This window comes from Miniopterus natalensis, chromosome 22 (assembly GCF_054644295.1).
Source record: "Miniopterus natalensis isolate mMinNat1 chromosome 22, mMinNat1.hap1, whole genome shotgun sequence".
Lineage (NCBI taxonomy): Eukaryota > Metazoa > Chordata > Mammalia > Chiroptera > Miniopteridae > Miniopterus > Miniopterus natalensis.
This window is the reverse complement of record NC_142102.1, coordinates 5,164,690-5,177,434: the sequence shown is the minus strand read 5'-3', so window position 1 is coordinate 5,177,434 and position 12,745 is coordinate 5,164,690. Positions and strand designations below refer to the sequence as shown.

Here is a 12,745-nt window from a genome sequence, read left to right as displayed (position 1 = left end):
CTTGTGATTAGTCCGCAGCGAGGCCCCTCCCTGGATGCTGCTCCGCTCCTCACTGGGAATGCGCTCCCTCTGGGAGGGGAGGAGACGTTTGTTTCCTGGCCTGTTAGGAGTAGGAAGTCTAGTGCTGCCGCTGAGTTAAAGGAGCAGTGGAGAGGGAAAGATGTCACAGCCTCATTCATGGAAAGTTGTCGGCCCACCAGCCTATCATGTTTGTGCCTCAGAAGACTTGTGTTTGGGGAGGAAAAGATGGAGTTTTTTCTGAATTTCTTTTTCCTTATTGTGTCCCCTTTTCCAGATGGCCCTGCGTCAGAAGTGCCGGCAGAGGGTGAAGAGATCTTCTGCTGACCCCTCTCTCCTGCTGGCTGTGTCATTGACCCCACCTCTCTGGCTGTCCCTGCGTGCTCGCACTCTCATGTTCACATCATGCTGTTCAGGTGTCCCTCCTCCGCACTGCTCAGGTCATGGACTTGAGAAACAGATGGCCCCGAGCATCTGGGTGGGTGGGGAGGCCCCAGACTTACCCACCCTGGTGACTGCCAATGACTCGTGGGTTGGGGCCAGCCCTTCTGTGGATGTTACACTGAGAGTAGTGTCCCCAGAAGTCTAGGTGATGGTTTTGCCATGTCAGGAATTCCTAAAAGCTGAAAGAATGTTTCCAAATGAGGTATGAAATGCTGGCTGCCTTCCATTTTGGGGAACAGAACTGAAAATCCAACAACAGGTAGTGTGGACTTTGTATGTGTGCACATACAGTAACCTGTCTGTGTACACACCTGGAGTCGGCAGAATCACGCAGTCTGTCCCAGAGCACTGCTCAGGCGGCGTGCGGGTGCCTGGCATCTCGCCTGCTAAGTGTCTGTGGCAGTGTCTCTCTCCCCCCCCCCCCCCCATTTGCATGTGTTTCTCATTTCATTTTAGAAGGGATGATAAACACTTGTGGAAACCAGTGAGAAAAGACTTGATATGTTTAAAAGCATATGATCTGTACCATCTTGATTTTGATCTTTCATTTGCCCAAAGAAAGTATCTAATTTCAATAGTCAATTCTGGAAGAAATTCTGCACTGGCTTTCCAAGGTGTTTGCCCACGTATTCTGAGCGCATATGAAGTAGAGATGCCGCCTCATTTTTATCCCTGCAGTGTGACACTTTTTGGTTGTCGCTGACCATTCGGAAGTGGCCATAGCCTTCTGGCAATATTCCTGAGACCTTGCGATGGCTCCGCAAGGGAAGCTGTTCCTGCCTGGGCCTCCCTGTGGGAGACGGTGGCCTCCGTCGGCTCTCCACCCATAGAGGCCACCTGCTTCTGCAGCGAGCTTGTCCCCGCCCCTGCGCTAGGACAGCCGGCCGAGACATAGTCAGCTGAAGGTTTTGAGCACATGCGTAGTGGTTTCCACCAGGACATACGAGCAAAGGCCGGGCCGGGAAGGTTCTCATTCTGTGTCAGGAGGCCTCGGCAAAATTGAATTCCTTACAATTTTTTTTAAAGTCTAAAGGTCTGTCGGTTACTGTTCTGTGCCCCTTGAAGATGCCTCAGATGCTGCCTGTTTTATGTTTTTTCCTTCGCTCCTGCTTTTCCTCTGTGTTTGGATCTGTGTTTGCCTTCAGCTCGCCACTAGCTGGGAGGAGACGACGGTTCATGGGCGACGTTTTCCTCTGAGGCGCCACACCTGCCGCGCCGGTAGCTCCCCAGGAGGGGACACACTGGGAAATCTGTGCTTTCCATGTGGCCTTTGATTCCTGCTTTCGGCCCCTCAGGAGCATGAGTCTTTGACCATACTTTTTAAAAAACAAAAAATCTGTAACTTGGTGCTTGTTGATGAATTGCAAGCTGGCCTTGCAGGTGGAGATATTTATCTTTCAGTTTACTTGAAAGAGGTCTGGTTTAAAATTGTTAGCTTAGACTTGTTTTATTTATTGTGTGTGTGTGTGTGTGTCTGTGTGCTAAGGGTGAGCACACTGTCCCAACGGTTCCAACTATCTGATCACTGCGGAGCATGAACAGCGGCAGCTGCGCACTCCTCAGAGCCTGCAGGGTGCCTTGAAGGCCCCAAAGAAATTAAGGTTCAGGAAGGATTCCTTTCCTTCCCCCCTCCTACCCCACCCCATTCTTTGACCAAGGGATGTCTTTTTGCTTGAGAGTTAAGAAACTTGCCACCTGTAAGGGACATTTGCCTATTTTTATCATCAAGATTTCTTACCCTTCAATAATAGAGTTGAGGAAAAAAACCAACTGATTTTTCTCTCAAAATCATGTGTACACCCCCCACCCCAAAGACCCTAAACAGCAAAAAGCTAAGTTGCTTCCTTCCGCCAGTCCCCACAGCTTCGAGTTACGGCCGTGCCTGCCCTGGCTTGCTTTCCCCGGAGCTGCGTGGAGCTCACTTGTCTGTCCTTCTCACCTGCTGGAGTTACCCCTGTGGCTTCATGTCACACAGAGAGACCGCTCTGCTAGGAAGGAAGGCACTGGCAGATGAAGACTCAGATTCTTCCTCTGGGTGGATGTGGGCCAGGCCCCCTGTGTTCTGGGCTTGAAACAGGAAGGGCTTCGTGCCGATGAGATTGGCTGTCACACATGCTCCTGCAGAGGCGCCGAGGACACTGAGTTCTGTGTGTGGCTGCCCAGCTTGATTTCAGAGTCCCCGACCCTTGCTTCTCCATGCCTCTGTCATCTCTCCCCTTTGAAATTGAACTTGGGGATTTTGTTGCTGTGCTTGAGGCACTCCCTGGATTTTTGCTGCTGTACTTGTGCTAATGACCTTGAGAACTGCTGGGTCACAGAGTCTAAGCTCTGTTTGGGTTTCTTTCCTGTGGGAAGGGGTTGTCTTCTAGGGTGACTCATTCAGTTCCCTGTGGCGTCCTCAGAGAGGAAGCTATACTTTTCCATCAAGCTCAAGAAACCAGGTGCCCAACAATGTGTTTAAGTTTTGGGGGGACAGGAAGACACCTTCCAGAGTCCCCAGGTTTCCAGAATCTAGTGAGTTTTCTGGAAGGAGGATGCACCTTCTCCCAATTAGATCATCTCAGTAATTGTCATCCTATTTGGGTGACACGTGCACTTTACATGCTGTCTTCAGCTGGCTTCATTTTTGTGACAACTATGTCAACTATTTACTGTTTTGAAAATGGGGGGCTAAAAACATGCAAGTTGCCATAATTCAGCCTTTGCCAACATCCCATCCTCTACCTGCATGACAGTTACCTGTGGGCAGGAAATCTGTATCAAGATTTTTTTGGAAAAGGTACGAATCCTACCTTTTTTCCTCTTAAGTCTCAGGGTGATAACCACTGAAAGTTGTCCCTTTGCTCATTTGCTCCCTTGTCTGTTACCTTCCCAAGCCCCCGGCATTAGCAGCAGTGAGCACAAATGTTTAAGACCCTTGGGGTTTGTTGGACCTTTACTGGGGCAGGGATATAGGGTGTAGGGGTTTAATAAAATAGGCTCTGCCTTAAATAAAAGTTAGAACCATAACCTTAGAGGCCAGAACTTGGTCCAGAAGTTGCTGTTCACAGTAGTTTCTGTTTCAGCCTTTTCTCTCGGAGGCTTTTTTTCCGTAGCTGACTCTTTCTTCCCAAGGATGTTGGTATTGACGTTGGAGCAGCAGTGTCCTCCCGTATTGATGGGCTGCCAGAGGTGCCCACAGGACAGCCAAGCCCTGGGAGGGGTTTAGAGAGACGGTCCTGGTGAGTGGGCTCAAGTGGCCGTAAAGAAGGTGGCTTGGAGGGGACAGTGACAAAGGGCATCACCCCCTCCTCTGTCATGTTTGGGTGCCCTTGGAATGTGGAGCCCAGAAATCAGCTTGCAGGGTGAGTGGTGCTTGGCAGAGGTTGAGAGGGAGGTGAGCCTCCTTCAGCAGGACCCTTTGACACACGACAAGGGTCCTGACTGGCTTGGGTCCAGCCCAGTGCTGTTGCTCTAACTGACCTGAAGAGACAGGAGGGGGCAAAGAGTTTCTTTCGCGTTGGTTCTTCCTTCTTTCAACGTAGCATAACATTCCTAGTTAACCAGAGCTTCGGAGTCTACTGCCTGCTGGCCAGGTTTTAAAATGAAAAGTATTTTAATGCTGCCGTAAAAGGAAAAAAAACAAAACATCTAATTTAATTCGTCAAAAGCTGTCAGGCCTTGGAATTATTTTCTCCATCTTGCTGAGGTTTAAAGATGGGCAGACCCAAGCAGTTCAAGTCTCTCTTGCCACAGACCATGCTGACCTGTTCCAGACACCAGTCCGAGCCCAGCCTGTGCTGGGGGCCTCCCTGCTGTGAGCCGGAGGATCCGGACCTCCGGCCTCTGCGCACCCCGGTTTTCACCGCGCTTGAACTCCTCTGCTTTTTGCAGCCGCCTTACAGGAAGAGCAGCGAGAGCACACTGACAGGGACCCGCCCTGTGGTCACGGTTCAGCCTGTGGTTTCCTGTGTGTCACGTACCCCGTAGGGCACGGCGGATGCCAGGGTATGCAGGAGGGTGACTGCGTACACCTATACCTCTGCTTTCGTTCGTTCCAAATGCTATGTGAACGTTTCTGTGCTCAATCCTATTAAATAAGGGGTTAAAACTCAGATGCTGTATATTAATTTGTAATTATGTATAAAGTAAAGCAGTTTTAAACTGTAAAGATTTTTTTCAGTGTTTTCTGGGACTTTGCCACAACATACTGGCTTTGTATTTTATTTATCTCCCTGTCTAGTTATTGGCTTTAGATTCTTGTAAAGTCCCCCTCAACCTTTTGAAAAAATAAATAGTCTCCAGGTCTCGACTGTGGCTGATGTGTTCCTGTCCGCCTGGGTCCGGGCTTCCTGGAGAGATACCCTGGGTTCCTGGTAAAGGGGGGAGCGCCCGCCCCAGCTGTGCAAGGAGAGCCTTCTCCCCAGTGAAACCAGTTTCTGTGTTGGAGACAGGAACCAGAAGGAGATCCTGAAGCACTAAGTGGTTCCTTAGGGACTCCCACTCTTTCTTACAGCCGGGCCCCAAAACCCCGGGGGTGCCAAGTGCCATAACTCTTTCCAGTTAAATCAGTGTAGTAAAACGTGTCCTTTGACATAGATTCTACTATGTAAAACTATTAATGTCAGTTTGCCTTTGCCAACTTTCCACCCCATCGCACCCCCAAACGGGGCAGCTGCCAAAACCTCATTCCGGAAGAGCAATCTTATCTGCCTCCAGCTCCGGGGGCATTAACTCGATTTGCTCGGAGAGTGCTGGGGGCCCCACCGAGAAATCGCTGAAACACCCCGGCCTGTAGGAGCCCGCGCTGCCTGCTCCTGAGGCTGAGCATGCTGTACCTGCGAAAGGTCCCCGAGTCCCCTGGACCCTGGGGACTGTGCCCCATGATGTCATGCAAAGCTGCCTGGGACCTGCCCCTTGTGAGCTCCTCACTCAGCCATGAAGAAGACGAAAGTCCTTCCAGAGAGCCAAGCATCTTCCCTTTTCCAGTGAACTTGGAAGTGCACCGATTTCTTAGGAGTCTTCTCTCACCTTGGCAACGGCTGTCTCCCCACAAGCCAGTGACATACTGGTCCCTTCTCGCTCACTCACTACCCTTGCCTGTCACTGCCGCCGCAGCAGTCCCCTACCCTCCTGAATGCCTGTCCCACTCAGCAGGCCGGACAGCAGCTCCCCTGACCTCCCATGGTTGTGGGGTCAGAGCCAGGGACGGGCTCTGCCTGGGAGGCAGAAGCGAGGAGGTCCATCCATCGTTCCAGAGCAGCAGACGCGCAAAGCGCTCAGGGTTCCAAGAGCACTGGACAGCCGTTCGACAGGGCTGTGGGTCCCTCCTGCTCCTGAGGGACACTGCTGTGCCCAGAGCCTCAGCCGCAGTGCAGACCTGCCCACTGAGTGGCTTAAACAGAAGAGGCATTTTCCTGTTTGCGGATCCCATGCCCAAGGGAGAGCCCGTGGTCTACAAATGGCCTTAGATTGGGTGTTGCAGCAAAGGCTGTGCCCGGACAGGAAGTGTGGTAACTAATGCCACAGGACAGAAATCTGAGTCAGAAATAAAAGGAGGCCAACGAGTCCAGAAAAGAGCTTGCAGGGGATGGGAAAAAAAAAACGCAGTGCACAGGTTTTTTTTGTTTTCTGCAGAAGCAGAAACAAGCAGGACTGAGGTCAGCTGAGCTGCAGAGCATCAGAAATAAGATTGGGAACTCCTGTCACTGGGGGGCATCAGTCACCTCATCCCTGAGAAGCCTTGGGTCCTGGATGCCACCTTGTCAGTGAGAAGCCCCTCCAAGAGGCCTCCCCCACCACAGTTCCTGTTCTTGGATGCTTAGGAATTCCTTTCGGGTCACCTTAGGATGGTGAGGCAATCCCTGCCCACCCCGTGGGTGTCCTGAGAGGAGGCGCAGTGGGAAAGGGGGTGGGGGCTTGGGAGGAGTTGACGTGTGCCCCAGATTCAGGGAATGTGGGTTGCAGGGCCCCACTGGCTTCCCCGCCCAAGTCTCCAGCCACATTTGGTATCTAAGTTACAGCCTGGCCTGTCCCCAGGCCCCGCTGGCCTCCTTTCATATGCTAATTGCTGCTCTACACAGCTAGAAATAGTCCCCACTGAAGTTGGGACTGCCCCTGCCTCCTGGCACCTTTGTGAAACTTGCCTTCTTCCTGGGAAACCGTATCTGGAGGGGCTGTGGGAAGAGGGTCCCAGGAAGGCCTCCGTGGGAGAGCTGATGGGGGGGAAGGGGAGTGACTTGAATTGGCTCCTGGGAACAGACCAGCTGAAAGCCAGGCCTGCTTTGTTCTTTCTTCCTCTTGCCCCTCGCCTTTGAGGGTTCCTGAACTTCCCACCCCACCCCCAGCTTCAGAGTTGGAGCTGGGCAGTTGCCTGGACAACTTTGCTTTGTCTCTGTGCTCAAAGGAGGGGACACTGGCCACCTGAAACATGCTCCCTGCACCAACTGGAGTGGGGCTGTGGTGAGGAGCTTGGGAGGGGGCCAAGGGGGGGTCCCCCGCCGAGAGGGGGCTGTGGACAAAAGCTGGGAGACCACTGGGTGCAGTCAGCCTCTCAAAAAGTCTCAAAATCAGGAAGCCAAAGCCAGTTTCTTAATTAAGACTGCACTTTCCGCGTAGAAGCTGGGTCCTCTGATTGCAGTAACCATGTCCACAGGGTGGCTGGGGACATGCAAATCCAGGCCATGGAAGGGGGAGGAATCACTGGTGCCAAGAGGGAAACCGTAGCCTCTGTGCTGAAACTCAGTCGGCTCTGGGCTTCCTGGCAGCCAGGGCTAAAAGGCAAATGTATTTCTAATGGGGTTTCCTTTGACTCCCCCTCCAAAATCTGGACTACTTTCTAGTTAACTTTTCTAACACACGAATTAGCTGGAAGCTTCCATCATGATGGCGCAAAGGAAGCAGACATTGTTGAAGGAAGTCTAGTAACCTCTTCATGTACCTGAGGAGGGAAGGGACCTTACAAGCAAAGTCGCCCGCATACCAGGAGAGCTGGAACCTGGGCCCAGCCGGCCTCACCCACCTGGGTGGGAGAACACACGTCGTCTGCAGAGGCGCCAGCGGGAGCCCAGGGCACAGCTCAGACTGCTTCTGGGAGGGGATGGCACGGCAGGGACAGTGCTGGCCTGCACGGGGCCTGGACGTGCCTCCCCTGTGCACACATTCTCGAGTTCACAACAGCCACGAAGGCGTGAAAGGGCAGCAGGTGAACAAGCATTACACGGGCTGTGTTGCGGTAACTACCGGAGTAATTGCGCCCGCCTTAATGTGCTTATTTTCACACAAATGAGTGTCACCTGGGAGCTCCAGCACATTATCAGGGGCATGGAGATGAATGGAATTAATTTTCAAGTGCGAGCTCACGACATGAGTTTTCCATGAGAGTGACTCTCAGGAGAATGGGGAAGTGTCAGGATTCTACAGCAAAAGCCACTGAAAGGCTTCTGGGCCTGAAATAACCTGAATAAAGGGGAGCTGTGACGTGGGAGCCTGTGGGTCCCTGGAATGGGCCTACCCAAGTCCACAGGAGGGGGAGACCCCGAGCCCTGCCTGGTGGGGTGAAGACTGAAGTCAGCCCGTGACTGTGTTCCCCAAGACAGGCCCCCAGAACCGAAAGAAAGCAAGAATGTTCTCAATTCATTTATTAACTCAGAAACAGAAAAAATAACAACAGTCAGGGAAAGCACCTCGAGGTACTTTATGCTGTGAGGAGTGTGCTTAGCTCAGCTCAGCACCCCACAGGCCCCCCGCCAGCCAGCTCCTGGGACTGGAGCCCGTGGCTGCAGGGAGGCTCAGGCCCGAGAGCGTCTGTGGGGGCTGAAGACCGGAGGTGTGCCTTCTGCTCTCAGAACATGCCCGAGTGGCAGCTGGTGCTCATCAGTGGGTGAACATTTGAGTCCCCAAGAGAAGGCCAAAGGACTAGTGCCCACGTGGAGGTCCTGTGAGGGGCAGGGCTGAATCACGGAAAGCAGCTGGCATGTGATGTGGCCCCGCTTTGGTGCCTGGCCCTGAACCAGCCAGGGAGCACTGCGCAGAGGGCAGGCGGGAGCCACAGGTTTTGGCCAAGGCACCAACAGCCCCCTCCCCGACTGGTGGCACATCGGGGTGAGCAAGGGGTGAGCCAGAAACTCTCACACTAGGTGTCAGGGTGGCCGCTAGGAGGTGCTGACCTCTCCAGATGAGGATATGCTGATGAGGGAGGGACCCAGTGACTTGGAAGGTAAAAACGGTGAACAGATGTCTGGCAGTTCTCATGGGACTGTGCTTGCTTTGTGAGCTTGGGGGGCAAATGGGCCAGATCCAGTTACCAGCTGGAAGACCGGGATGCCAGAGGCCAGCGGGTGCTGACTGGGCTTGGTGACCTCATTGCTGGCCTCCACACACACACGCGTCCTGCACCAGTGGGCACCCTGGAGTCCCTCTGGGTCGCCAGCTCCTATCTGCTGCTCATCTTGAAGGGGAGGGCCACAATCTGAAGATGGGTGTGGTCCCATCAGGAGACTGGTCACTGCTGCTCCTTGTCTTGTACTCAGAGGAGAGGAGGCGATGGGGATGCCCTCAAGGGCATCCCCTTGTCTAGCAGCATATGTCACCCAAGGTCCTGGGTCCTGTGTGGACTGGGCAGGAGCATGTGTCTGCACCTGGGCATGGCCAGCCTGACTGGGAGGTAGCAAGGACACCGAGGGCAAGCCCAGCTCTGGGGAGGGACCCAGAGACTTACTTTTTAACCCGGCTGTGGCGTGGGTGTCATCTGCTATTGAAGCCTTGTGGATGTCACTGAGGACACCCTGCAGGTTTCTGTCCATTATAAAATGTATCCTCGGTTTTCTCCTTGGTAACTTCTGCTGGGTCCTGTTTCCCTGAGACCTGGGATGTCCTCTTTGGGTGACATTAGGACTTGGTGGAACAGGTGACCTCAAAGCTCTGCAAACATGTTTTCCTCCTGGAGTCCGAGAGAGTCCTGGTGTCAGTGCTCGCCCCTCTGGAATATCTTCTCCCCCCAAACCACTGCAAAGTAGAAAAAGCCTCAGGCAGACACACTGGTGCTGGAGACGGCTTCTCTCCTCTTGTTTAAAACTCAGAATAGCTCCCCAGGCCAATGCTCCCAGAACTGGTGGGGTCGGCTTCCGGCCACTCGGAGTGCTGGCCCAGGGCTGGCTGAGCTTCCCACCGTGGCGGCCAGGGCCACTGGGACAGGGCTGCAGCCGTGGGGCAGGGAGAAACGCGCAGAGCCTGCAGAGCAACAGAGAAGGAGTGGGAATCACGCCCCATCGCACGGACGCCAAGGAAGGCCTCACGCTGCCTCGGAAAGGGCAAAGAAAAGCGAGCCCTCCGCCCGGGCAGGCTGGGTCCTCCGGGAAACCTGCGTCTCCATTCATCCAGCAGGTAAGAGGCAGTGCAGCCCCAGGCGCCGCTGCCTCAGTGGCGCAAAGCCCCACAGCACTAGCATCTCCCCTTTCCTTTCTCTCAGGACCCGGGGGCGGGTCTCACCTTGGCTGCACACTAGAGGCCCTGGCTCAGCTGGCCTGGGGTGTGGCCTTTTGTGTGGCAGAAAATGAGTCCTTGTCCAGAAGTCTGGCCTTTGCCCCTGGTTCTGGGAGGTGATCTATGTCACACCTGATAGCAGCGTGTTGGCTCAGGGTGGGGGTGGGGACATCATGTGATTTAGGGTGGGGGCTCTAGGTTATGCTGTACCAGTTGACCTGGAGACAGAGTAACCAGGGGCAATCAAGTGATCCTGCCTAAGTGCTGGGGCCTTGATAAAAACTAGATATGAAGGCTTGAGTGAGTGTTGCTGGTTGGCAACATTCTGTGCGTATCATTGCTCGTAATAAACCATAATCGTGAACATAACAGCCTCAGTGCATTATGGGAGGCCTTCCAGTGATGCGTGAATCTGAGGGTGGTTCTGGGAAGCCCCTATCCTGCAGCTGGTGTCAGAAGTGAGGACACTGTCGCATGGAGAGAGTGCCCTCAGACTTGGTGGGTTGGCCTAAACAACTCAGAGCTGTGGAAAGCCCCCTGGTGATTGTGATGTGCGGCCATGTCTGGAAGCCACCTCGCCAGCCTAAGACCGCTGCCCCACCTGGCAGAGGGGTCACCTGCTTTGCTCAAGGTCAACTGCAAGGAAGGCGCAAAGCCAGGCTTTGGCTCTGAAAAAGGGTCCCAGAGCCCCCCAGTCACCTGCTGCCCCACCTGGCCCTCCCGGGAAGCCACTGACCTCTACCCGGAGTGGGAATAGGCCCGGGTGCTAAGGGCTCACCTGGCTCTGCAGGTGCTCCTCAGGCAGGCAGGTGCTTCCAGGTGCTGACGAAGGCCGTCGGGATGAGTGAGTAGGGCACGGTGGTGATGCAGCTCCACGTGTCCGCAGTGGGGTCATAGCAGTCCAGGGTCTTACATCTCTGGGTCCCGAAGTAGCCCCCCACCACATAGAGCTTGTTGCCTGTGGCCAGGGCATGGCAGGACATGCGCTTGGCGGTCATGTCCCCGATCCTCGACCACTGGTTGGTCTCGCAGTTGAAGCGGTAGGCGGAGGCGGCCGTGAATTCCGTGTCGCCTCCCATGATGAAGATCTGGCTGCCCAGCACGGCAGCGGCTGTGTACCGCCACGGCTGGGGGCACTCGGCCTTGATCGTCCACCGGTTCTCCGAGGGGTCGTAGCACTGGACTTTGGACACCATGTCCCGGTGGATGCTGGTCCCTCCAAAAACGAAGAGCTTCAGCTTGGCGCTCACCACCGCCGCGTTGCTGACGCCGTCCCTCAATGGGGCCACCATCGTCCACTTGTTAGCCCCGGGGTCGTACTTCTCCACCTGCTTCAGGGACACAGAAGGGGAGGCTGGGAAGACGCCTGCCAGGGACGTGTGTCCCCCTACCACGTAGAGACAGTTCTCCAGCTCGGCTGAGCCGTGGCCGAAGCGGGCAATCAGCATGGGGGCCGCCTTGGACCACTCTTCGTGGACAGTGTCGTACACCCACACGTCCTTGGAGACCCCGTTCTCGGAGCCCCTGCCCCCGGTCACGTAGACCTTGCAGCCGATTGCCGAGGCGCTGAACTCCTTCCGGGGACTGGGCAGGTCCGCCTTGGGGATGATCTCCTTGGCCTTGTGGTCCACCTGGTAGATCTTGTCGCACATGAAGGTCTGGCCGCCCAGGATGAGCAGCGTGTGGCCCGCCTTGCGTGGCCGGGCGCAGGGGCTGGTGACCACGCCGTCGTTTTGCAGGATCTTGGTCTTGCAGTGGAGAGCCTCGTCTATGATGGGCTTGGTGTGCTCGTCCGCCATGAGCAGGGCCTCGCTGGACATGGCCTCCTTCAGGCAGTCGGACGGCAGCAGGGCCAGGCGCACGCTCCGGAGCAGCTCGGGCAGGTGGGCCTTCCGCCCCTCCAGGTCATGCTTCACCCACTGGAGGATGGCCTCGAAGACCAGCCGCTCGTCCTCCGTCTCCAGCTCGTCGCTGGAGATGAGGTCCAGCAGCTTGTCCTTGGACAGGCTGTTGAAGTCCTCGCTCTGCCGCACCGTCTCGAAGTGCACCAGGCACATGCGCCAGGAGAACTCGTACAGCCGGCGGCACTGGTGGGCGTCCGACAGCAGCATCATGCCCAGGCAGTTGGAGGGGACCAGGTTCTTCTCCAGGAACTCGGCGGCCGCGTCCCGCACGTCGTGGAACTGCAGCATGTCACCCGCCTCCAGCAGCGACTCGGCGTTCTCCTCATTGATGACGATGCGGGATGAGTAGGCGAAGTCCAGCAGCAGCTCCAGCACCTCGGGGTGCAGGTTGTCCTGGAAGTTGACCGTGTCGTCCCGGCTCTCCCGCAGGCCGTGACTGAACATGGCCTCGAAGTAGCGGCTGGAGGCGGCCAGCACGGCGCGGTGGCAGGGGAAGGCGCGGTCGCCGGCCCAGAGCGTGACATCCGTGAACATGCAGTGCTTGCGCAGCGTGTTGAGGTGCGCCAGCACGCAGTCGGGGTGCGACGCCTTGTGGAAAAGCGTGATGTTCATGGACCCTGTGCTGCTCCGCGACTTGCGGGTCTCGTGGACACTGACCGACATGCTGATCCAACCTGTGGGGACAAGGCCACAAGTGAGAGGGGCCACTCCAGACGCAGTGATGTGGGATGCACAGGCCCTGGCTCCCCAGCTGCCTGACCCTCTCCCACCCCTCTTCTCTGCTCAGCTGTCCCTCATGTCAACTGACCATATCGCTGAGGACCACGCAGCAGCAGAGGCTGGCTTCACCTTGCCCTTAGAAAACTGGTTTTGTTCCCTTGAGTTTGGACCAGCTCTGGAACCAAAGGTCTTTGGCC

General features: G+C 55.5%; 2 protein-coding genes across 3 annotated transcripts in view; one reads left to right on the top strand and one right to left on the bottom strand.

Annotated features, from left to right (window-relative positions):
• Nucleotides 1-4,753, top strand: part of AKAP13 (A-kinase anchoring protein 13) — a 201,787-nt gene extending 197,034 nt beyond the window's left edge. For both annotated transcript variants that reach the window (XM_016209595.2, XM_016209600.2), the window contains one exon: nt 296-4,753. In XM_016209595.2, the coding sequence (XP_016065081.2) occupies nt 296-345 (50 nt within the window). In that variant the 3' untranslated portion in view covers nt 346-4,753. The remainder of the gene's footprint in view (nt 1-295) is intronic.
• A 5,858-nt stretch (nt 4,754-10,611) lies between these two features.
• Nucleotides 10,612-12,492, bottom strand: KLHL25 (kelch like family member 25). The gene has a single exon (XM_087829242.1). The coding sequence runs from the start codon at nt 12,489-12,491 to the stop codon at nt 10,722-10,724; it is 1,770 nt and encodes a 589-aa protein (XP_087685368.1). The 5' UTR covers nt 12,492; the 3' UTR covers nt 10,612-10,721.
• Nucleotides 12,493-12,745: the final 253 nt, after the last annotated feature.

Excerpts from the sequence above, each read along its gene's own strand:
- KLHL25 (XM_087829242.1), bottom strand. The coding sequence starts at position 12,491 with ATGTCGGTCAGTGTCCACGAGACCCGCAAGTCGCGGAGCAGCACAGGG.